General features: G+C 36.8%; 1 protein-coding gene across 6 annotated transcripts in view; it reads left to right on the forward strand.

The window, feature by feature from the left end:
• Positions 1 to 26,454, forward strand: part of CFAP20DC (CFAP20 domain containing) — a 249,301-nt gene that overhangs the window by 123,541 nt on the left and 99,306 nt on the right. For all 6 annotated transcript variants that reach the window (XM_013053494.2, XM_013053495.2, XM_013053496.2 and 3 more), the window contains one exon: positions 7,765 to 7,929. In XM_013053494.2, the coding sequence (XP_012908948.2) occupies positions 7,765 to 7,929 (165 nt within the window). The remainder of the gene's footprint in view (positions 1 to 7,764; positions 7,930 to 26,454) is intronic.

The raw sequence follows: 26,454 nt of genomic DNA on the forward strand, positions 1-26,454 counted from the left end.
TATATAAGCCAATTAATAGCAAAATCAAAGAAACACATTGACAATAATATAATAATAGCAGGGAACTTTAACACCCCCCCTTACTGAAATGGACAGATCATCTAAGCAGAAGAACAAGGAAACAAGGGCTTTAAATGACACACTGGACTAGATGGACTTCACAGATATAGTCAGAGCATTTCACCCCAAAACAACAGAATAAACATTCTTCTCTAGTGCACATGGAACATTATCCAGAATAGATCACATCCTGGGTCACAAATCAGATCTCAACCGGTACCAAAAGACTGGGATCATTCCCTGCATATTTTTAGACCACAGTGCTCTGAAACTAAAACTCAATCACAAGAGGAAAGTTGGAAAGAACTCAAATACATGGAGGTTAAAGAGCATTCTACTAAAGAACGAATGGGTCAACCAGGAAATTAAAGAAGAATTTAAAAAATTCATGGAAACAAATGAAAATGAAAACACGACTGTTCAAAACTTTGGGACACAGCCAAGGCGGTCCCGAGAGGAATGTATATAGCAATACAATCCTTTCTCATGAAACAAGAAAGTTCTCAAGTACACAACCTAACCCTACACCTAAAGGAGCTGGAGAAATAACAGCAAAGAAAGCCTAAACCCAGCAGGAGAAGAGAATTATTAATACCAGAGCAGAAATCAATGAAACAGAAACCTAAAGAACAGTAGAACAAATCAACGAAAGTAGGAGCTGGTTCTTCAAAAGAATTAATAAGATTGATAAACACCTGGCCAGACTTATCAAAAAGAAAAGAGAAAGGACCCAAATGAATAAAATCATGAATGAAAGAGGAGAGACCACAACTAACACCAAAGAAATACAATTATAAGAACACATTATAAGCAACCATACCCCAGCAAATTTTGTCAATCCAGAAGAAATGGATGCATTCCTAGAGACATATAAACTACCAAAACTGAACGAGGAAGAAAGAGAAAACTTGAAAGAGAAAACCCATAACCAGTGAGGGGATTGAAGCAGTCATCAAAAATCTCCCAATGAACAAGAGCCCCGGGCCAGATGGAATTCTCAGAATTCTCCCAAGCATATAAAGAAGAATTAATACCTGAAACTCTTTCTCCTGAAACTGTTAAAAAAAAAAAAAAAGAAAGAAAGAAAGAAATGGAAGGAAAACTTTCAAACTCATTTTATGAGGCCAGAATTACCTTGATCCCAAAACCAGAAAAAGACCCCATCAAAAAGGAGAATTACAGACCAATATCCTTCATGAATACGGATGCAAAAATTCTCACCAAAATACTAGCCAATAGGATCCAACAGTACATTAAAAGGATTATTCACCATAACCAAGTGGGGTTTATTCCTGGGCCGCAAGGTTGGTTTCAGTATTCACAAATCAATCAATGTCATACACTACATTAATCAAGGAAAGGACAAGAACCATATGATTCTCTCAATTGATGCAGAAAAAGCATTTGACAAAGCATCCCTTGATTAAAACTCCTCACAGTATAGGGGTAGAGGGTACATACCTCAACATCATAAAAGCCATCTATGAAAAACCCATAGCAAATATCATTCTCAAAGGGGAAAAACTGAGAGCTTTTCCCCTAAGGTCAGGTAGGTACATGGCAGAGATATCCACTATCGGCACTACTAATCATCATAGTACTGAATGTCCTAGCCTCAACAACAGACAACAAAAAGAAATAAAAGGCATCTGAATTGGCAAAGAAGTCAAATTCTCACTCTTTGTAGATGTTATGGTATTTTATGTGGAAAACCCAAAGACTCCACCCCAAAACTTCTGGAACTCACACAGGAATTCAGTAAATGGCAGCATATAAAATGAATGCATAGAATGCATTTCTATACACCAACAACAAGACTGAAGAAAGAGAAATTAAGGAGTAGATACCATTTACAATTGCACCAAAAACCATAAGATACCTAGGAATAAATCCAACCGAAGAGACAAAGGATCTGCACTCAGAAAACTATAGACTACTCATGAAAGAAATTCAGGAAGACACAAAGAAATGGAAAAATGTTCCATGCTCATGGGTTAGAAGGAAAAGTAGTGTTAAAATGTCTATGCTGCATAGAGCAATCTACACATTTAATGCAATTTCTATCAAAATACTATCAACTTTTTTCACTGAGCTGGAAAAAGTAATCCTAAAATTTGTATGAAACCAGAAAAGACCCCAAATAGAGGAATGTTGAAAAAGAACAGCAAAGTTGATGGCATCACAATTCCAGACTTGAAGCTCTATTCCAAAGCTGTAATCATCAATATAGTATGCTACTGGCACAAAACAGACACATAGATCAATGGAACGGAGCAGAGAACCCAGAAATGGACTCCCAACTCCATGGCCAACTAATCTTTGACAAAGCAGTAAAGAATGTCCAATGGAAAAATTAGTCTCATCAACAAATGGTGTTGGGAAAATTGGATGGCCACATGCAGAAGAATGAACCTGGACCATTTCCTTACACCACACACAAAAATAGACTTAAAATGGGTGAAAGACCTGAGTGTGAGGCAGGAATCCACCAAAATCTTGAGGAGAACACAGACTGTACCTCTTCGACCTCAGCCGCAGCAACTTCTTCCTAAACACATCACCAAAGGCAAGGGAAGAAAGGGCAAAAATGAACTATTGGGACTTCATTGAGATCAAAAGCTCTTGCAAAACAAAAGAAACAATCAACAAAACCAAAAGACAAATGACAGAACGGGAGAAAATATTTGCAAATGACATATCAGATAAAGAGCTAGTATCCAAAATCCATAAAGAACTTATCAAACTCAGCACCCAGAGAACAAAGAATCCAGTCTAGAAATGGGCAGAAGATATGAACATTTTGGCAAAGAAGACATTCGGATGGCCAACAGACACATGAAAAAGTGCTCAACGTCACTTGGCATCAGGGAAATACAAATCAAAACCACAGTGAGATACCACCTCACACCAGTCAGAATTACTAAAATTAACAGGTCAGGAAACAACAGATGTTAGTGAGGATGTAGAGAAAGGGGAACCCTCCTACACTGTTAGAGGGAATGCAAGCTGAAGCAGACACTCTGGAAAACCATATGGAGGTTCCTCAAAAAGTTGAAAATATAGCTACACTATGACCCAGCAATTGCCCTACTGGGTATTTTACCCCAAAATACAAATGTAGTGATCCAAAGGAGTTCATGTACCCCAATGTTTATAGCAGCAATGTCCACAGTAGCCAAACTATGGAAAGAGCCTAAAAGTCCATCAGCAGAAAAATGGGATATATATATATATATATATATATATATATATATATATATATACACAAATATACAAAATGGAATACTATGCAGCCATCAAAAGAAACGAAATCTTCCATTTGCAATGATGTGGATGGAACTAGAGGGTATTATGCTGAGCGAAATAAGTCAACAAGAGGAAGACAATTATCATATGATCTTGCTGATATGTGGAATTTGAGAAAAAAGGCAGAGGATCATGAGGGAAGGGAGGAAAAAATGAAATGGGATGAAACCAGAGAGGGAAACAAACCATAAGAGACTCTTCATCTCAGGAAACAAACTGAGGGTTGCTGGAGTGGAGGGGGTGTGAGGCATGGGGCATGGGGTGGCTGGCTGATGGACACTGGGGAGGGTATATGCTATGGTGAGTGCTATGAATTGTGTAAGACTGATGAGTCACAGACCTGTACCCCTGAAACAAATAATATATCATATGTTTTATATATATATATACATACATATATATCCTTCATCCATGACCATTTATTGAGTATTCCCTGTGAACCAGATGCTGTAGTAAATATATCATTGGGATTCTCTCACCATTCTGTCCCACACTAGCAGCACTTTGGCAGAATTGTCTTCTTTCACTTCCTAGAATACACCAGAGTTCTTCCACCTTCAGAGGCTTCAAATGCTCTGTTCCCTACACCTGAATGATCCCTCCGATCCATTTCACCAGGGGACCTTCTGCTTATCTTTTATGTCTCAGCTTAAATGTCTCTTTATCAGGGGTTCCTGAGGACTCAGTTGTTAAACGACTGCCTTCGGCTCAGGTGATGATCCTGGGCTCCCAGTATCGAGTCCAGCATCAGGTTCCCTGCTCTCTCTCTCATTCTCTCTCTCTAAAATAAATAAATAAAATCTTTTTAAAAAGAAAAGATAAATAAATTTCTCTTTATCAGGAAAGACTTTCCCTGCCACCCTTTACCTCTTTCATTACATCTTGAACTTTTCCTTCAGAGCACTTAATAAAATTATAATTAAGTAGTTATTTATAATATAATTTGTTTCATATTCTCTGTTAAGTGTAAGCTTCAGAAAGACAGGACAGAGTCCCTCTGTCTCTCCACGCAATTCCCTGGCATACAGTAGAAACTCAAAAAGTATTTGCTGAATGATAAAATGAGTAAACGAATGAGTGAGGGCAGACCATGCCCTGTATGTACTCACAGTTTAGCACTATTTATTTTCTATGTAGAATCCATGCTGTGTTCAGAATTCTTTTTTTTTTTTTTTTAATTTATTCGAGAGAGCATAAGCGAGAAACAGCACGAGCAGGGGTGGAGGGGCAGAGCAGAGGGAGAAGCAGGCTCCCTGCAGAGCAGAGAGCATGCAGGACACAGGGCTGGATCCCAGGACCCTGAGAGCATGACCTGAGCCAAAGACAGACACTTAACTGAATAGGCACCCAGGTGCCCGTGAAATTCTTATTTTTTAATTAAGCCATGAATGCTAAAAATTAAAATAAAATGGCCTAGTAATTGAATATGGAGAAGGGAGTATTTATTGGTGAGGTGGGTGGTGGGGAGCTGAGTTAACTTCCACTTTGGTTTATCAAAACATCCAACTACCAGGTCAGTAAAGCTCTTTCATAGTTTGGTTTCACAAAAATGAGACTAAAGATCCTGTCCGTGTATACCTCCACCAAGTTTGACAGTGAGTAGTTGCTAAATGGGCTTAATAATTCGCCTTTATTTTAAAAAGTAGTGAACTGGTAGTTTTTTCTTTGATTCCTCCTTTTATTTCAGGTTTTATACTGCTCGCACTCTCCCTTGATGAATAATGAGTAGTGCGACAGTTGTGGCTGCAAAACAAGAGTAGATGTATAGAAAGGAAAAGTGACACAGAAGGGATTTATCCTTTTACTGTGGAATCTGATTTGCATGTCAACCATGATCCTGTTAAAGTCAAACTGGAGTTTTGTAATAGTCTCTGCCTTGGATTTTGGGTTACCAGGAATTTTCAGCTATCTCTTGTTAGATGGAAACTCAGGTTTTGTTTTTGTATGCATTTCAAACTTTGTATGGCAATGTACCCTGTACCATCCACAGAGTCCCTATAAGCTAACATTTCCATGACTTGTCTTTATGTGATTGAGAATACAGCATTTTATTTCAGGGTCTTAGAGCCTACAGAATTCTCTGCCTCTTTTTAATAAAAAAATCTAATTTATCAATATTGGCATTGATTTGGAAATTATCTTGTTCTACCTCAGAAGAGTTTGAAATGATATGTCAAATATATATCTGGAGTTAGTTTACTTATTTTTCCAAATGTTTTCTATTTTGAGAGTTTATCTACTCAGCTACTTTATATTGATTTTCTAAATGTGGATGACAAATAAGAAATGGACCAACAAACAACACCTGAAAACTAAGATTTGTAAATCTACTGCATTTTTAAAGACTGGAACATTAAGACACTTAGAAACCATTACATTGCTGATGAGTATTCAAGTTTTTAGTTAAATGATTCATTTCCTTTTCAAGATTAGGACATTAGGGTCTAATTAGGAAACTGCCATGACTTGGGTGCATATAAACCTAACATCATTTGCCTTTATAAACGTGGTTAGAGTTTATACTTACATAGGATGTTTTTTGAGGGATGATTGGTTGAATTTTTGTTACTACTCATATTCACATATACACACACAAATTTTTTCCACTAGATTCTAAAATTAGATATTTTACTTATAAAAATTAAAAACATAGACACTTTTATGTAGAAGAAAATAAAGCCTACACTTAAGCTAACTATCAAAAGCTATTTTACATCTCAGTATATTTCATTTTAGTCTTTTTACCATGCCCACATTTTACTCATTGATTTTCTACAGTTAGAGTTTTTTATATATTACTTTCATGTAACTTCCTATCATGAATTTTTCCCACATCATTAAGCCATCTTCATAAGTAGAATTTCTTGTGGCTCTTCACTGGTAATTCAAGTTTTTTGTTTATGAGAAATTATAAACACCTATTTATATAGATCTTTTCATCTGAGTTTCTGTTTGTTTGTTTGTTTGTTTTTCTTTAGAAAAGACTCAGGGACACCTGGGTGGTGTAGTCAGTTAAGCAGGCAGCTCTTGTTTCAGCTCAGGTCATGATCTCAATGTCATCAAATCAAGCCTCAAATCCTGTGTGGGGCTCCAAGCTCAGAACAGAGTCTGCTTACGACTGTCTCTCCCTGTCCCTCCTCCTCTTCCCACCCCATGAGCATGTGCGTGTACGTTCTCTCTCTCCCTCTCTCTCTCAAATTAAAAAAAAAAAAAATCCTTAAAAAAAAAAAGAAAAGATTCACAAAGTGAAATTATGGAGTAAATTGGCAGGTACATTTTTAAGGCTGTTGATACATATAGGAAAATTGCTTTTTGGAATGCTAATACCAGTTTAATTCCTACTTAATATGTATGACAAGACTTAATATCTTTGCTGTAAGAGAGGTCATACAAATGAAAATAATGTTCTAATACTGGAATGGGTTAAGAACATGAACACAAAATTTACTAAACTGGAAATTTATATATCCATATAAATATATATGAATGATACCAAATCTCATTAGGAATACAAATTATAATAAAACTACTATTTTAATTATAATATACTGTTCTTTCTTTGAAAGTATTCACAAGTAAGATGTTAACATTAGGGGAAACTGGGTAAAATGTATTAGGAACTCTACTATTTTTGTAAATTTTCTGTAGATCTATAATTATTTCAAAATAAAAAGTTAAAAAATAACTTCACTCATATAATGTCTCTAGGTGCTTATTCAACTATATCTTTGTGTATATTGATATTGTATATTTGTGTATATATGATTTGTGTATATTGTGATATATTGTGTATATTTATTTGTGTATATTTTTTAAAGGGTTAAAAAAAATCCCAGTGTAAATGAGCCACTGTACTTGGAGCACACCTAACTAGCTCTTTTCTTGAGTTATATTCTAGTACTAAAAAATAAGTATAAAATGAATGCTGTCATTTATTGCACAAGTCTCTGAACTTACTCTCTATGTCATACACTTTATCTCATTTAATAGTTCCTACAGTCCTACGAAATAAGCAGTAAAATTACAACATTCGTTTTACAGATGAGAAAGGCGAGGCCATAAGATTAAGTAATTCATTCAAAGTCATATTCTAAAATGTTTTACTTTAGGGGCGCCTAGGTGGCTCAGTCGTTAAACATCTGCCTTCTGCTCAGGTCATGCGTGATCCCAGGGTCCTGGGAGTCTGGTGCCCTGCTCAGTGGGGAGACTGCTTCTCCCTCTCCTGCTCCCCCTGCTTGTGTTCCCTCTCTCACTATCTCTGTCAAATAAATAAATAAAATTTTAAAAATAATTAAAAATAAATAAAAAGTTTTACTTTAATTGGTTTCATTTATAAGATATGTCCATTTGGCAGAAATGACTTACATTTGAGGAATGAATGTTTGTCTTTACTTTCAGCTGGATATGGTGTTCCCTTTCCAACAGATGAACCTACAGACATTATTCCACGAAGCTGCCAACTAACGACAGATGTTCCACAAGTCACACAGCTGCTAAACATGACTAAACTCCGCCAAACTGAAATAAAATTTGGAGGTCATCCTCTAAGTTCAGCAGAATCAGGTATGCATCAGGCATCTAAATTTATAAGCATATTTATTTGAAAGACCAAAAAAAGGGTTAAAAAAATCCCAGTACTGCAATGATGCTTTATAGCTTGAAGTTAAAATATTAAGTCACTGTGACATTGACTCCTATCTGTGGTAAATCATTTTAAATTTCTCTTTAGCCACTAAAATATTTTCTGGGTTTTTACATACCAAATCAAAACATCCTTGATTAGTCCTCTCCCTTTCCTGTATGTTTTCAGGCCCAGCCAATTATACTTCTAAAAGATCTCTGGAATCTCTCTGCTCCTCTTCTGTTGCTGCTGTCATTGATCTGGTCGCTCACCTTAGCCTCCCAGTTAATCTCCACGTTGCTGTTGGAACTATCCTTCTGATAATAGAATTAGAAATGTGAGGGGCTCCTGGGTGGCTCAGTGGGTTAAAACCTCTGCCTTCCTCTCGGGTCATGATCCCAGGATCCTGGGATGGAGCCCCACATCAGGCTCTCTGCTCTCTGCTCAACAGGGAGCCTGCTTCCTCTTCTCTCTGTCTGCCTACTTGTGATCTCTATCTGTCAGATAAATAAATAAAATCTTTTTTAAAAAATCTATAGATTTAAAAAAGAAATGTGATCATGTCTCTCTTCAGTTAAAGACCTTGAATCCCTTTCCCACTATCTTAGAAAACCAAATGAAAAAACCATTGGGAACTCACACAAAACCAACCTCCCCTATCCCAGCCTCCTTCAGAGTTTCATCTCTCATTCCCCACATACAATTTTCTGACCGCTCCGTGGGCTTCCACATGTTCATATTTGGGAATTGCTGTTTCTTGGCCTAAAACACCTTCTTCATCTTTATGCCCAGAAACACTCCCAATTCATTTTTCTAGATCCAACTCAAACGCTACCTCTTCTGTGCAGTCTTTCCTAATTCTAACAAGCACTGTTCCCTTCTTTCCCTGACACTTTTTTCCCTTTCTTTTTTTTTTTTTTACAGTATTTTTTGGTATGTCTGCATTTCCCAATAAATTGTGATTTCCTCCAAAACAAACACTGTACTTCATTGTTCTATATCCCTACCATCTAACACAGTGTTTGCCACAGGGTTTGCAGCCCAGGGCTGCAAACTCAAATTACTATGGAGGCCAGCATAAATGAAGTGGGCTAGATGCCTAGATATTTGATACATAAAAACATTTTTTACTAAACAGTGAGCCTTATTGGGAGCAGAGAGGGTCCTTAGGGCGAAGGAGTCAGGTAGGGCTTCAAAGCATTGTTCTCTACTGTTAAATAAGGAACATGAACAATTATGCAAATGATAGAATAAATGGTAGTACTCAGCCCCTGTAAGGGAGCAATAGGGAGTGGTGAGGACTGTAGGAATCTAGAAGCTCATTCTCCCTCTAGAAGGGATACTGCAGTTCCATTCTAGCCAAGTGATGCCTTGCAATAATTCATGCACAGTCTCACCAGATCTTCCTTTTTTAATTTTTTTCCAAGAGGACCTAGGTAGCTCAATGTTTATAATAAATCTTCCGATTTTAAAATATTGTCTAAAGGCTAAAATTGTTTTGAAAACACTCAATGAGGGGCACCTGGGTGGCTCAGTGGCTTAAGCCTCTGCCTTTGGCTCAGGTCATGGTCTCAGGGTCCCGGGATCGAGCCCCGCACCAGGCTCTCTGTTCAGCAGGGAGTCTGCTTCCCCTCTCTCTCTGCCTGCCTCTGCCTACTTGTGATCTCTGTCTGTCAAATAAATAAATAAAATCTTAAAAAAAAAAAAATAGAAAGAAAGAAAAGAAAAGAAAACACCCTATGAGCCTAACAAACCATGCCAGGGCTACCAGTTTTGTACCTCTATAATAAATACCTATAGCTCTTGACCAAATGAATGAATAGTACATATAAATCAAGAAACCTAATATTTGGATGAGTGGATCTCAACTTCCTGTTTGCTAGAATCACCTGGGACATTCTATAAATAATTCATATAAAAAATTTTTTTCCTACTGTCTATGCTTCATCTCCAGAGATTCTGATTTAATTGTCCTTGGATGGATATTTTTTAAATGCCTTCAGTGATTCTAACGGGCAGCCTGGGTTGAGAACCACTGGATCACTTATCCAAACAAAAGTCCTGTGGCTCAGATGACACTCAAAAACACAGAAGTAACCCAAAGGAAGATAAAATGATGGTCATAATAAGGAACTTATGGAGAAAGAAGTAGGTCTTGAAAGTATTCAGTAAATACTTGCACAAGTTTTTATTATAAATAAGTATAAGATTTATGGAAGTGTAAGGTCCTGCAGAAGACCGAGCAAATGCAAAGAGACAGCAAAATGCACGGATGAGTTTTCTGAGGAATGGCCTCAGTGGGCAGAATGGCCAGGTCAGAAGAATATGAGAAGAATGTGCCTCCTGCTCCTAAAGTAGAGACACAATAATGCCTTTTTTAGGAAGATGAATTTGACATCAGGATTCAAGATGAATTTTTAAATCAAGTGAGACCAGAGATTAAGGATTACAGCTCAGATGTCTTTGCAGCCAACTGTGCATAAAATGTCAGTGGCTCCGAGGTAAGTGATGAGCCTGAGAGACTCTGCAGGGGAAACACAGGCAGGACTTGTGGATTCTCAGATAACTGACGTGGAAGAGAGCAGGGTCAGAGTTTGAGAGAGGTCAAAGTAGAAGCTGGAGAAAAGAGATAGCTATGAGAAAATGAGTGAACCATAGCTATCTCTTTTCTCTGAACTGTTTTGCTCTCTCTATTTATCTTATATCATTTATTCTTGGTGTATTTTTTATTTTATTTATTTGAGAGAGAGCGAGTGTGCACACACATACACACCCACGTGAGTGGGGAGAGATGCAGAGGGAGAGAATCTTAAGCAGACTCCCCACTGAGCATGGAGCCCGAGGCAGAGCTCGATCTCACAACCCTGAGATCACAATGTGAGCCAAAACCAAGAGTCAGATGCTTAACACACTGAGCAACCTAGGCGTCCCTCTTGGTGTATTTTTTTATGTCAATCCTCATCAGCATTACATGTCCTAAATTGTATATTCCTGGAGTTTGTAAATTCTTCCATGTAAACCCTGGCCAGGTACTATGATGTATAAGTAGACACTGTAATTCTAAACTATTATGAAATTTCCAAACTTCCAAAAAAATAGAAGACATAATAAATACCCATGTCCCCATCACCTATTTCCACAGTTGCCAACTTCAGGCAGGACATTTTGGTCACACAGGGCACCGGTAATGAGAATTTGTATATTTATTATATACACTATCTTTAGAAAGAGAGAATATATATAGCCCATGTTCATTAAAGAACCTTTAGAAAATATATAGAACAATGAAAAAGATCTCACTCTCCTGAGAGGCACTGCAAACACCTCAGTCACAAATCAATCTAATGGAAGATTCACCACAGAATGAAAGGAGCAAGCATGTTTTTGATAACCAAACACTCCATCTGTATCTAATAGTCTGTGAATGCTTTCAGTAACAGAAATGATTGAGCTTATAAAGCCTATCAGATAACTCAGAGAGCAATTGTGAATGCTCTTTTCTTCTTTTATCTCTCCAGCTTAATGTTTTAAGAATTATGTCTTTAAATGGAAATGCAAGTCTATATCCATATATTTTAAGTGTCTTTTTTAATTTAAAGTTCAAGGACACATATGATGCTTGAGATTAGAGAGGAATTTGAATAAATATTAATTGCATCATTAACTTAATATTATAATAAACAGAAACTTTTCATAGGCCATATTTGGTCCCAACTTGTAGAAGAGGATATGAGTATGTGTTTTGCAAATCCCATAAATGAGATCTTAATACATAATGATAGTCAACTTAAGTCACATACACAGAAAATTAATAATCAGGAGTGCTTGGGTAGTTCAGTCAGTTAACCATTTGACTCTTGATTTCAGCTCAGGTCTTAATCTCAGGTTCACAAGTTCAAGCCCTATGTTGGGCTCCACGCTAGGCATGGAGCCTACTTAGAAAGAAAGAGAGAGGAAGGAAGGGAGGGAGGGAGAAAGGGGGAAGGTGAGGAGAGGAAGAGAAAGAAAGGAAGGAAGGGGAGGAAGAAAGAAAGAAAAAAAATTAATAATCATCACCTAATAGCATATTTATTCTATGCTGTGAATCCCAATTATATTTCTGTTCCTTTATAGCCATCAAGTTTCTCTCTTAAAAAAAAAAGCTCATTGCACATACATGACAGCTAAGATTACACGAACATACAGCAGTCCCTTACCTGAGGTTTCAGGTACTTGTGGTAAAGTGTGGTTCAGGAGTAGATGATCCTCCTTGTGATGTATCATCAGAAACTCAATAGTAGCCCAACACTAGGTCACACACCTACATCATTCACCTCACTTCATCTTCTCACGTAGAAATTTTATCATCTCACACCATCAGAAGAACAGTGAGCCACAGCACAATAAGATATTTTGAGAAAGACACATTCACATAACTTATTACAGTATATTTTTATAATTGTTCTATTTTATTACTAGTTCTTATTAATCTGTTACTGTGCCTAATTTATGTATAGGAAAGAATGGAATATATATGGTTTGGTCCTGTCTAGTTTTGGGCATCCATTGGGGGTCTTAGAGCATATCCCCCAGGGATGGGAGGGGGGTACTGTACGTTGAACTTCATGTTTTTCTTTCTACAAATACTTTTCAATTGCTAATTTTGTCATTTGTAGGCTTTGAAAGTTACTATAAATGAATGTAATAATAACAGTTGTTCTCTGTATAAGATATTTTATTTGAAAGGTATAGCTAATGAATTATGCCCAAGGGCAGACTTTCTAATCTTGAAAAAGCCAGGAGATATTTCTTCATTTCAACTGTTTGTTTTTGTGTCTGTCTGAAAAATGGACTCCCCATGATGAGATTTTTGAATTGAATGAGAAAATGACTGTGTGCTCTTATAACTGACTGTACAGTATTCATGTAAATTGTGGTACTTTATTACAAATGCACACACTGAGATCCCAGTGAAGCTGCCACAGAAAATAGTCGTAGCTTCCTATGGATGCTTTCTAGTATGTTCACTCTAACAAAAAAGGAAACCTTAAAACTTTCATTTTAAAGTGCATTTTGTCGAATGTCATGTAACTTGATCAAGAGCATTTAATGAAATTAATAAGATAATTGTGTTTCCAAAAAGCCAGAGTAACCACACTTCTCCACTATTCACTTTGTCAGTTCCCAGGGCACGTTAGCTAATGACTGTTAGTCTGCAGAGAACTGTGGGGTCTCTGATGATCTTATTTTCATTAATGGAACCCCAGTTTAATTGAACCAGAGATTCGGGTCTAGTTATTGAAGTTGAGCATACGACTACTAATGGCAAGATGCAAAACCAGTGATTTGCTTAAAAATCAGGAGGCAGTTTTCCCAAGTGCCCTCTTTTCCACAATAGCAGTCTTAATTGGTCTTCTACTCCTATTTAAATGAGAAAAGACTAGCATCTCTGTTTCCTAGCACAGTTGCAAATAGGTAAGTTGATGCATTTAGCAAAACCATGAAGTAATCATCCAACTACAGTTGGCACTGGTGAGATCTTATTAGAATTTCTTTGGGTTTCAATTTATGAAAGCAAAATTCAAATCAAGTAACAAAATCCACTGTAAGGGACAACTAAAAAAAAAGATTTAGATTGTGACTTCAGGAAAAAAACCAAACATTTTACTTCTTTTTTTTTTTTTTTAGAGAGAAAGAGAGAGCAAGCGGGCGGGGTGGGGGGGTGGCGGGCAGGCAGGCACAGAGGGAGAGGGAGAGAGAAATAATCTTAAGCAGGCTCCTCCTCAGCTGGGAGCCTGATGTGGGGCTCAGTCTCACAACCCTGAGATCATGACCTTAGCCAAAATTAAGAGTTGGACACTTAATTGACTGAGCCAAACAGGATCCTCAACAAACACTTTTCTAAACTCACACTTTAGTAAAGACTTGTCTTAAGATTGTTGGTTTAAAGAGATGTCAGTTTATGGGTCCAGTGTCTGATACTAAGTCAGAGTGAACTCAGCTGTCTCTTACATTTGAATTATACACTCTCTTTCCCTATCTTTAGTAAAAATAAGTCTTACCTGGTCACATTCCTTTACAAAATTTTTTTTTATGTAAAAGAAACTTAGTGTGGGTATTGATGAGTATCTGTGAAATTTGTTACAGCAAAATGTCACAAATCATATATAGAATGAATTTGAATTTTTCTGAGATAATTCTACCAACTATTGAAGAAACTTTGATATATAAATATTAATATAATAGCAAAATGAAAACCACATCTAATTTGTTACGTAGTTGTGCTACTTTTGCAGGATTGACTTGCTCCAGCCTTTACATTTCTCCTTTAGATGTCTATTACAGCATGGATTATAATGACAAAACTAGAGACGAATTACTTGTGCATAGTCGGGAGTTGATTAAATACCCACAAATAAGATATTCTGGATGCAGCTATCCAACCGACCTGATCTGCTTGTGATGATCTGGACAGGTCTCAGAGCTGTGTATGTCTATCAGTGACACATGGAAAGCTAGGATGTTTTCTCTGTATGAGCCCACTGATGTAGTAAATGAACAATATAGCTACATAGGGATACTGGTATAGGTGTACTTTAAGGAAACACACAAAAATTAATAATAACCTTTAGGAACAGGGATGGTAGAGGAAGGGGCAGGAAAATAAGACTTACTTCAAATATCTTCCTGTTAGAGAATTGTAACTTTCTAAATATGTTCATTACTCGTGATATCAATAGAGATATATTATGTTAGAGCAACTATAAGACATGTTTAGTTTCTTTGGTATACCTTTCTGTCTTTTGAAAAGCCCAAAGAATTGCTATAAAATTAAAATATATTTCTTGGGGCACCTGGATGGCTCAGTGGGTTAAACCTCCGCCTTTGGCTCAGGTCATGATGCCAGGGTCCTGGAATCAAGCCCTGCATCAGGCTCTCTGCTCAGCAGGAAGCCTGCTTCCCCACCTCTCTGCCTGCCTCTCTGCCTACTTGTGATCTCTCTCTTTCTGTCAGATAAATAAATAAAATTTAAAAATTAAAAAATAAAATATATTTCTTTCCTTAATGTCAGTACTCTCATTTAAAATATATAAGGGGAAGGATGGAGTACATGGGTGGCTCAGTGGGTTAAAGCCTCTGCCTTCTCTCAGGTCACAGTCCTGGGATCGAGCTCCACATTGGGCTCTCTGCTTGGCGTGGAGCCTGCTTTTCCCTCTGCCTGCCATGCCCCCTACTTGTGCTCTCTCTCTCAAATAAATAAATAAAATCTTTTTAAAAATTTAAATAAATATATATATATATATATATATATATATATATATGGAAGGAAATCCAAAATTAATGACAAAAGAAAATGTTTTAAATACATAGTTGTATATTAAACTTGTTTATTTATGATGTAATAGGGGAATATCTGTGACAATCTATACAGTATTAGTATCAATTATGCTCATGTACATTTTAATACATAGTTCACATAGTGGTGAACATGAGGCCATAATCATCCAGTAAGCCCCAAGACACCCTCTCTTTAACATCACCCTGCTTTTATTTCCATCACAGCACTTATCCTTACCTGTATTTTTTTTTTTTACTTAATTCTTTGTTTGTTTATTGCTGTCTCCTGAAGGGGAATGTGAGCATCAAAACTGCAGGGGTCCTGTTTATTGTTGTATCCCTAGCATCTAACTCACACTTTAACCCTTACCAGGAACTCAGTAGATATTTGTTAATTAAGTGACCAAGGAGTGAATGAAATGCTGGCCATAGAATTTGAGAAGATGAGTATATTAAGCAGCAAATCATCATCATCATCACTACTAATGTTTAGTGACTTTTTGCTGTATCCTTTGCGTAGTGTACCAGTCAAGTTCAACAGAGAAACAGAACACTCACATATATACAACTTACATACCATATAGGCCTTGATAATTTCCATCATTTGGTTTTAGAATATATATATATGGAGAGGGAGAGAGAGACCCATCTATCGAAAGGAATTGGGTCACACAGTTATGGGGACTGAGAAGTCCTAGGATCTGCAGTGGTCAGGGTGGGAGACCAGAAGAGCCAATGGTAGAGTTTCTGTCTAAGTCCAGGAGATCCAATAGTGAAAAATGCCAATCTGAGCATGGCTGAAGACCAATGTCCTAATTAAGGGGTCAGGCAGAGAGATCAAATTCTCACTTCCTCTACCTTTTTGGTATATTCAGGCCTCCTTGGATTGGGTGATGAGGCCCACCTATGTTGGGGTGGATTTTATCGATTCAGATATTCATTTCATCCAGAAATGCCCTCACAGTCATACTCAGAGCAGTGTTTAATCTGGGCACTCAGTGGTCCAGTCAAGTTGATACATAAAATTAGCCATCACACATCATTTATTCCATTTAATCCTCTCATATATCTTTTTGTATAGAAACCATCATAATTATCATTTTGTAGATAAGGAAACTGAGGCTCACAGACAAAGTAATTAGTGAGTGGGAGACTTAGGATGTGACCAGGCAGTCTGGTTTCTAAGAAGCATTTTTTTTTTAAAGATTTAATTTATTTATTTAACAGAGAGAGAGAAAGAGAGATTACAAGTAGGCAGAACAGCAGGCAAGGAGGGGAGGAATCAGACTCCCTGATGAGCAGAGAGCCCGATGTGGGGCTCAATCCCAGGATACTGAGATCATGACCTGAGCCAAAGGCAGAGGCTTAACCCACTGAGCCACCCAGGCACCCCTCTAAGAAGCATTCTTAACTGCTTACTCCCATTAATCAATTTCTCACTACTTGTTTTAAGGATTTTCTTCTGAGGAGCCTTCTCATGTTATAGGAAACTGTTGTTTCCAAAACCAAATGATGGAAACTATCTACCAAGGCCTATATTATATTTAAGCTCCATTCTATGAAAAATGGAAAGTTTTCTTGAGATAATAAAATTGTTTCCCTGAAAAGTTTTCTTTACTCATTAATTTTAAAGACCAAAAGCTAGACTATTGATAGCTTTTTAATAAATTAAGAGTTTGTGAAGAAAAGTAATATCTTGTACTTTATTACCTTGTTGCCATATCCTAACTTTACTCACAGATGACATTGTCTAAGTTCCTACTGAAGTTTAGAAAAAGAGATATTCTAATTTTAGTTTCTAATGTGTTTTATTGCCTTTCAAATATGTCTTAAACTTTTTAAAATTAACATATAATGTATTATTTGCCCCAGGGGTATAGGTCTGTGAGTCATAAGGCTTACACATTTCACAGCACTCACCATAGCACATACCCTCCCCAGTATCTATAACCCAACCACCCTATCCCTGCTCTCCCACCTCCCAGCAACTCTCGTTTTGTTTCGTGAGATTAAGAGTCTCTTATGGTTTGTCTGCCTCCTGATCCCATCTTGTTTCATTTTTTCCCACCCTACCCCAACTATCCCCCACCCTGCTTCTCAAATTCCACATATCAGAGAGATCATATGATAATTTTCTTTCTCTGATTGACTTATTTCGCTTAGCGTAATACCCTCTAGTTCCATCCACATCGTTGCAAATGGCAAGCTTTCATTTCTTTTGATGGCTGTATAGTATTCCATTGTATATATATATATATATATGCCACATCTTCTTTATCCATTCATCTGTTGATGGGCATCTAGGTTCTTTCCATAGTTTGGCTGTTATGGACATTGATGCTATAAACATTCAGGTACACATGCCCCAACAGATCACTACATTTGTATCCTTAGGATAAATACCAAGTAGTGTGATTGCTGGGTCATAGGATAGCTCTATTTTCAACTTTTTGAGGACCTTCCATGCTGTTTTCAAGAGCGGCTGCATCAGCTTGCATTCCCACCAACAGTGTAGGAGGGTTCCCCTTCTCCGCATCCTCGCCAACATCTGTCGTTTCCTGACTAATTTTAACCATTCTGACTGGTGTGAGGTGGTCTCTCACTATGGTTTTGATTTGTATTTCCCTGATGCCAAGTGATGTTGAGTACTTTTTCATGTGTCTATTGGCCATCTGATGTCTTCTTTGCCGAAATGTCTGTTCATATCTTCTGCCCATTTCTTGACTGGATTCTTTGTTCTCTGGGTGTTGAGTTTGGTAAGTTCTTTATGGATTTTGAATACTAGCTCTTTATCTGATATGTCATTTGCAAATATCTTCTCCCATTCTGTCGTTTGTCCTTTGGTTTTGTTGATTGTTTCCTTTGTTTTGCAAGAGCTTTTGATCTCAATGAAGTCCCAGTAGTTAATTTTTGCCCTTTCTTCCCTTGCCTTTGGTGATGTGTTTAGGAAGAGGTCGCTGCGGCTGAGGTCGAAGAGGTACAGTCTGTGTTCTCCTCAAGGATTTTGGTGGATTCCTGCCTCACACTCAGGTCTTTCACCCATTTTAAGTCTATTTTTGTGTGTGGTGTAAGGAAATGGTCCAGGTTCATTCTTCTGCATGTGGCCATCCAATTTTCCCAACACCATTTGTTGAAGAGACTAATTTTTCCATTGGACATTCTTTACTGCTTTGTCAAAGATTAGTTGACCATAAAGTTGAGAGTCCATTTCTGGGTTCTCTGCTCTGTTCCATTGATCTATGTGTCTGTTTTTGTGCCAGTACTATACTGTATTGATGATTACAGGTTTGGAATAGAGCTTGAAGTCGGAAATTTTGATGCCACCAATTTTGCTTTTCTTTTTCAACATTTCTCTGGCTATTCAGGGTTTTTCCTGATTCCATATAAATTTTAGGATTATTTATTCCACTTCTTTGGAAAAAAATTGATGGTATTTTGTTAGGGATTGCGTTAAATGTGTAGATTGCTTTAGGTAGCGTAGACATTTTCACAATATTGGTTCTTCTAATCGATAAGCATGGAAGGATTTTTTCATTTCTTTGTATCTTCCTCAATTTCTTCATGAGTACTTTATAGTTTTCTGAGTACAGTTTCTTTGCCCTTTTGGTTAGGTTTATTCCTAGGTATCTTGGGGCTTTGGGTGCAATTGTAAATGGGATCGACTCCTTAATTTCTCTTTCTTCTATCTTGCTGTTGGTTTATAGAAATGCAACTGATTTCTGTGCAGTGATTTTATAACCTGACACTTTACTGACTTCCTGTATGATTTCTAGCAGTTTTGGGATGGAGTCTTTGGGTTTTCCCCCTAAAGTATCATATCGTCTACAAAGAGTGAGAGTTTGACTTCTTTTCTGATTCGGATGCTTTTTATTTCTTTTTGTTGCCTGATTGCTGAGGCTAGGACATTCAGTACTATGTTGAATAGCAGTGGTGATAGAGCACATCCCTGCCATATTCCTGGCCTTAGGGGAAAAGCTCTCAGTTTTTCCCCATTGAGAATGATATTCACTATGGGTTTTTCATAGAGGGCTTTTATGATGTTGAGGTATATACCCTCTCTGCCTACACTGTGAAGAGGTTTGATGAAGAAAGGATGCTGTACTTTGTCAAATAATTTTTCTGCATCTATTGAGAGAATCATATGGTTCTTGTTCTTTTTCTTATTAATGTATCACATTGATTGATTTGCAGATGTTGAACCAACCTTGCAGACCAGGAATAAATCCCACTTGGTCATGTTGAATAATTCTTTTAATGTACTGTTGGATCCTATTGGCTAGTATTTTGGTGAGAATTTTTGCTTCCATGTTCATCAAGGATATTGGTCTTCAATTCTCCTTTTTGATACGGTCTTTGGTTTTGGGATCAAGTTAATGCTGGCCTCATAAAATGAGTTTGAAAGTTTTCCTTCCATTTCTTTTTTATTTTTTTAACAGTTTCAGGAGAAACAGTCTCAGGAGCTACAGTTTCAGGAGAAACAGTTTCAGATATTAATTCTTCTTTAAATGTTCGGTAGAATTCCTCTGGGAAGCCATCTGGCCCAGGGCTCTTGTTCATTGGGAGATTTTTGATGACTGCTTCCGTCTCCTGACTGGTTATGGGTCTGTTCAGATTTTCTCTTTCTTCCTCGTTAATTTTGGTAGTTCATATGTCTCTAGGAATGCATCCATTTCTTCCAGATTGTCGAATTTGCTGGCATATGGTTGCTCATAATGCATTCTTTAATTGTTTGTATTTCTTTGGTGTTAGTTGTGATCTTTCCTCATTCATTCATGATTTTATTCATTTGGGTCCTTTCTCTTTTCTTTTTGTAAGTCTGGCCAGGTGTTTATCAATCATGAATTCTTCCAAAGAACCAGCTTCTAGTTTCGTTGATTTGTTCTACTGTTCTTTAGGTTTCTGTTTCATTGATTTCTGCTCTGATATTAATAATTCTCTTCTCCTGCTGGGTTTAGGCTTTCTTTGCTGTTATTTCTTCAGCTCCTTTAGGTGTAGGGTTAGGTTGTGTACTTGAGAACTTTCTTGTTTCATGAGAAAAGTTTGTATTGCTATATACATTCCTCTCGGGACCGCTTTGGCTGCGTTCCAAAGTTTTGAACAGTTGTGTTTTCATTTTCATTTGTTTCCATGAATTTTTAAATTCTTCTTTAATTTCCTGGTTGACCCATTCGTTCTTTAGTAGAATGCTCTTTAACCTCCATGTATTTGAGTTCTTTCCAACTTTCCTCTTGTGATTGAATTTTAGTTTCAGAGCACTGTGGTCTGAAAATATGCAGGGAATGATCCCAATCTTTTGGTACCAGTTGAGACCTGATTTGTGACCCTGGATGTGATCTATTCTGGATAATGTTCCATGTGCACTAGAGAAGAATGTTTATTCTGTTGTTTTGGGGTGAAATGCTCTGACTATATTTGTGAAGTCCATCTAGTCTAGTCCATTTAAAGCCCTTGTTTCTTTGTTCTTCTGCTTAGATGATCTGTCCATTTCAGTAAGGGGGGTGTTAAAGTCCCCTACTATTATTGTATTATTGTCAATGTGTTTCTTTGATTTTGCTATTAATTGGCTTATATAATTGGCTGCTCCCATGTTAGGGGCTTGGATATTTAAAATTATTAGATCTTCTTGTTGGATAGATCCTTTAAGTATGATATAGTGTCCTTCCTCATCTCTTATTATAGTTTTTGGCTTAAAATCTAATTTATCTGATATAAGGATTGCCACCCTAGCTTTCTTTTGATGTCTGTTAGCATGCTAAATTGTTTTCTACCCCCTCACTTTAAATCTGGTTGGGTCTTGGGTCTAAAATGAGTTTATTGTAGACAGCATATCAGTGAGTCTTGTTTCTTTATCCAATCTGATACCCTGTGTCTTTTGATTGTGGGATTTAGCCCATTTACATTCAGGGTAACTATTGAAAGGTATTAATTTAGTGCCATTGTATTGCCTATAAGGTGACTATTACTGTATATTGTCTCGGTTCCTTTCTGGTCTATTACTTTTAGGCTCTCTCTTTGCTTTGAGGACCCTTTCAATATTTCCTGTAGCAAATATTAAATTCTTTTAATTTTTGTTTGTCCTGGGAGCTTTTTATCTCTCCTTCTATGTCAGTGACAGCCTAGCTGGATATAGTATTCTTGGCTCCATATTTTTCTCATTTAGTGCTCTGAATATATCATGCCAGTCCTTTCTGGCCTGCCAGATCTCTGTGGATAGGTCTGTGGCCAATCTAATATTTCTACCGTTGTATATTACAAACCTCTTGTCCCATACTGCTTTCAAGATTTTCTCTTTGTCACTAAGACTTGTAAGTTTTTACTATTAGATGATGGGGCATGGACCTATTTTTATTGATTTTTTAAAAATTTATTTATTTGACAGAGAGAGAGAGCTCACAAGTAGGCAGAGAGGCAGGCAGAGAGAGAGGGGGAAGCAGTCTCCCTGCTGAGTAGAGAGCTTGATTCGAGGCTCAATCCCAGGACCCTGAGATCACGACCTGAGCCGAAGGCAGAGGCTTAACCCACTGTGCCACGTAGGTGCCCCCTACCTATTTTTACTAATTTTGAGGAGGGTTCTCTGTGCCTCCTGGATTTTGATGCTTGTTCCCTTCACCAAATTATGGAAATTCTCTACTATAATTTGCTCCAATATACCTTCTGCCCCTCTCTGTCTTTCTTCTTCTTCTGGGATCCCAATGATTCTAATATTGTTTCATCTCTTGGTATCATTTATCTCTCAAATTCCCCCCTTGTGATCCAGTAGTTGTTTGTCTCTCTTTTGCTCAGCTTCTTTAGTCTCCATCATTTGGTCTTTTATATCACTAATTCTTTCTTCTGTCTCATTTATCCTAGCATTAAGAACTCCATGATTTATTGCACCTCCTTAATGGCTCTTTTTATTTCAACTTGGTTAGATTTTAGTTCTTTTATTTCTCCAGAAAGGAATTTTATTTCTCCAGAAAGGGATTCTCTTTTATCTTTCATGCTTTTTTCAAGCCCAGCTAGCACTTGATAATCCTCATTCTGAACTGTAGTTCTGACATATTACTAATGTCCGTATTGATTAAGTACCTAGCTGTCAGTATTGCCTCTTATTCTTTTTTTTTTTTTTTGTGGTGAGTTTTTCCACTTTGTCATTTTATCCAGATAAGAATAGATGAATGAGTGAACAAAATACTAAAAGGGTAACAACAACCCCAGAAAAATACACACTAATGAAATCAGAGGAGACCTAAAAACCAGGGGAGAAGAAAGCAGAGAAAAAGAAAAAAATATATATATATCTATATAAAGATATATATATATTTTTAATTTTATTAGATTCATATATATATTTTTATATATTAGATATAGATAGATAGATAGATATTAGACTGGTGAATAGAGCAGAGTCACATACTTGATTTTGGGTATATTTTGGTCTGTTAGAAGAAACTACCTCCCAAAATTTTAAAGAAAGAAAAATATATATACAAAAATAAGGGTAAACATGATGAAGGGATGGAGTATGACTATAAAGATGAAAATTTAAAAATATTCTAAAAAAGGAATTGATAAGATAAGAAGTTGATTGAAGAAAGATTAAAAAAAAAAGAGGAAAGCATGTGATCAGGCTGGAGATTAGAACAAAGCCATGCACTAGATTTAGGGTATATTTTGATCTCTTAGAAGAAATTTTATCCCAAAATTTTAAAGAAAAAAACCTATATGTATATAAAAAATAAGGTTAAATACATTGAAGGGATAAAATATGACTATAACAATGAAAATTTTAAAATATCTTTAAAAAGGTATTGATAAGGTAAAATAGTTTTAAAATGTTAAAATAGGAAAAAGGAAAAATTTTTAAAATAGAATAAAATAAAATTTTAAAAATTTAACTTAAAAGACTAAAGGATTATGGGGAAAAGGCCATGAATTCTATGTGCTGCTTTCCCCTAGCTCTGGAGTTCCACAGATCTCATTGATTGGTGAACTTCGTCTTGGCTGGATGTTCTTGCTTATCTTCTGGGGGAGGGGCCTGTTGTAGTGATTCTCAAATGTCTTTGCTGGAGATGGAATTGCACTGCCCTTGCCAGGGGCCAAGTAATCTGCTCAGGTTCGCTCTCCTAGCTTTTGTTCCCTGAACGCTTTCCATACAGCTTTGGAGGACGGAAATGAAGATGGTGGCCTCCCAGTCTCTACCCCTTAGGAGCCAAGAGTTCAGGGCCCCACTGCTCAGTGCCCCCTCAGAGAAAAGCAGTCAATCCCTTCCATCTCTCTGGTCTCTAGCCACACTCCGTGCTCACCCAGCCTGTGATCCAGCATTTCTATCTGTGGTGCACGCCCCCATTTGGAGTCTCCAAACCCAGCCAATTACTGCAGCACACTCCCCTGCCACTCCTCCCATAGGAGGAAGGAGGGAGTCTTCCCATATCTGCTGCTTATGGGGTCCCTACTCAAAGAGCAGTCGCTTGACTGTACCTTGGATCATGGTTTAAGGTAATCCTCTGCTGAGAGCCCATGCCTCAGCTCCATCTCTGCAGCTGGCTTTCCCGCTCCAATACCAGGAGCTGGGCCACACTCAGACAGCCCAGGTCTTTCTGTGACCCTGTGGGTCCTGAGACCTTACTATCCCAGTAAGGGCCCCCTACTGCTTAACCTCTGGAGCAATATCCCTCAGTGGAGCAGACTTCTAAAAATTCCAATTATGTGCTCTGCTACTCTACTGCTTGCCAAGAGCCGCCCCCTCCTGCCACGGTCTATCTTCCCATCACTACAGATTTACTTCTCTGCACATCCTACCTTCCAGAAAGTGGTCAATATTCTGTTCCTAGAATTACTGCTCTTCTTCTCTTCTATCTCCTGTTGAGTTTATAGGTATTCAGAATGGTTTGATAAATATCTAGCTGAACTCCTGGGACCTGATGATATTTCAGTCTCCTACTCCTCTGCCATCTTGCTCCTCCCCCCTTAAACTTTTTATTAATGAGATACAACTACTCACACCTGGTGCCCAGTCACTACTGAAAGGATGGATGAATGAAGGAATAAATGATTATGAATGGACTTTGTAAAGTGTTAAATGCTATTCAAGATGGAAGATATGAGTAACATATTAATTAAGCATTTAGTCCCTATTGAGCACAGTATTTGGCATGTTACATACATTGTTTCATACAATCTAACAAAAACACCATGACTTAAATACTATTATTATCCTACTCTTATGAAAAGGAAATGGGGCTTAGAAAGGCTAAGTACCTTGTCTAAAATAATATTGCTTTCCTAGATCAGCTTTTTTTGTAATTTTGACATTCTTTTACAGTGCACATATAATAAAACAAAAATTAATCTAATTCAAGGTCTGGATTTTGGTAGCAAGTTTAATTCTGATTTGATTGCCAGATAATAGATGTAAGTCTTGAGCGTGACCCTTCAGTGATTAGTGTTGAAAATTCAGCAGGTTTTTCTGGTTAAGCTTTGAAAACCCTGCAAACTTAAATGACTATAATAATTAGAACATTGTATCTTGAGACAAAAATGAATGTTTATTTTTCTAAAAGAGAATTAGAGAGTAGACCCTCAGGTTTTATATTCTAACTACAAAGGCATGTACCCCTCATAAAATAACAAAATAATTAACGGTAACATCTCTGACCTACACCAAGTTCATTTTCCACAAACTCAAGAAAATGAAACGCCTAGAGCATGACTTTAATCTAATCTTGATTTTTAACCTTATATTGTGCATATTGATATCAGCTCTTAAAAGAGCTCCCATTAGAATTCAAAAGGCATGCATTTCTGCTTATAGTTTTCTTTTATTAAGGTTTTTCTCATTATAGAAACTTTGTTCTTTTACTTTTTATTTTAGAAACCAAAAATCTAAATTACTTTTCCTTTTAGGTTTTAATTTGGATTCTCTCATAGTAGATAAATAGCATGATACATGTTTATAGAGATAATTGTGACAATTAATGATTATAAATAGAATTACCAAAATGAAACAGCCTTTAAGAATGTGTATATGTTAATTATACCAAGAAATTTTTTAAAAATCTGCTAATTATAGAAATACTTAATGGGTAGAGTACTGGTATGCTTTCGCTTGTGAAAAAAGTATACTAACATTTGTAAATTTAAAAAAATAATAAACTTAAGTTTATTATTTAAGTAGTAGGTTACTCTAAAGAAATTCTGTAGTAGAACTTCTTATAAAATATAGTCATATCTAATTTTCTGTTATTTAGAAGATTATATTATATGAGGTTTTCATGTATCTTTAATGGTCACTGAATATCCACTGCTAGGTAAAATTCCTCTAAAAAATTCAAGGTATTTAGGAATTTTAATTTTTTAAATGGCTGCAAACTAGTTTATGTATAAATTTTGTTGGAATTAGAGCTAGAACTCTGTCAGTATGATTTTTTTAATATTCCCTCCCCTAAAAAGTCTTCCTTTTAATCTTTAATACTATTTAACAATTGTGATGAATTTTATCCATTGTCTGCCATGTACTATCCTAAGCTCCACAGTTGGAGATACATATGGTACCAAATAAATGGTCTTTCTACTCAAAGGAGCTTAAATTAGTTGTGGGGGAACCTTCGTGTGTATAAAAAGAATTTGAAAAAACATTAAGGAAATCACCCCATAAGATGTTTGAACAGAAAGGTGTGCAAAAGATATGCCCATAGCCTAATGGTTCCCATGGCTAAAAGTTAGGATAAGTTCCTATTCTGATACTAAAAATTCCCGTGTAGCCCCAAGACAAATTCCATGCCCTTCAGGACCTTCAATGGCTCTTTCTGGGAAAATCCAAGTTTGAGAACAAAATCAGTAGGCTAGAATTTGTTATGCTTGATCACAGATGGTACAAATGATGATAGATTCTATGATAAATTTTTCTGATTAGCCTGGGATTTGTGTCATTTCTTTCTGTTATTGATCCTGAGAGACCAATGATGTTTCATTAACTCCAAATGGGGATATTTATAATGACTAAAAAAAACACAGATGCACACACAGCCAAGTCTACATGCTAACACTAGAACAATTCACATGTAACCTGAGGAGGCATCTGATTGTGGTGCTGTATAGCATTACTGATGTTGAAAGCCATACCACTCATGTGGTAATTCTCAATTATCAATGTCCTGGTCATTGTTGAG

Source organism: Mustela putorius, unplaced genomic scaffold, assembly GCF_011764305.1.
Source record: "Mustela putorius furo isolate JIRA1106 unplaced genomic scaffold, ASM1176430v1.1 tig00000095_pilon_pilon_pilon, whole genome shotgun sequence".
Classification (NCBI taxonomy): Eukaryota; Metazoa; Chordata; class Mammalia; order Carnivora; family Mustelidae; genus Mustela; species Mustela putorius.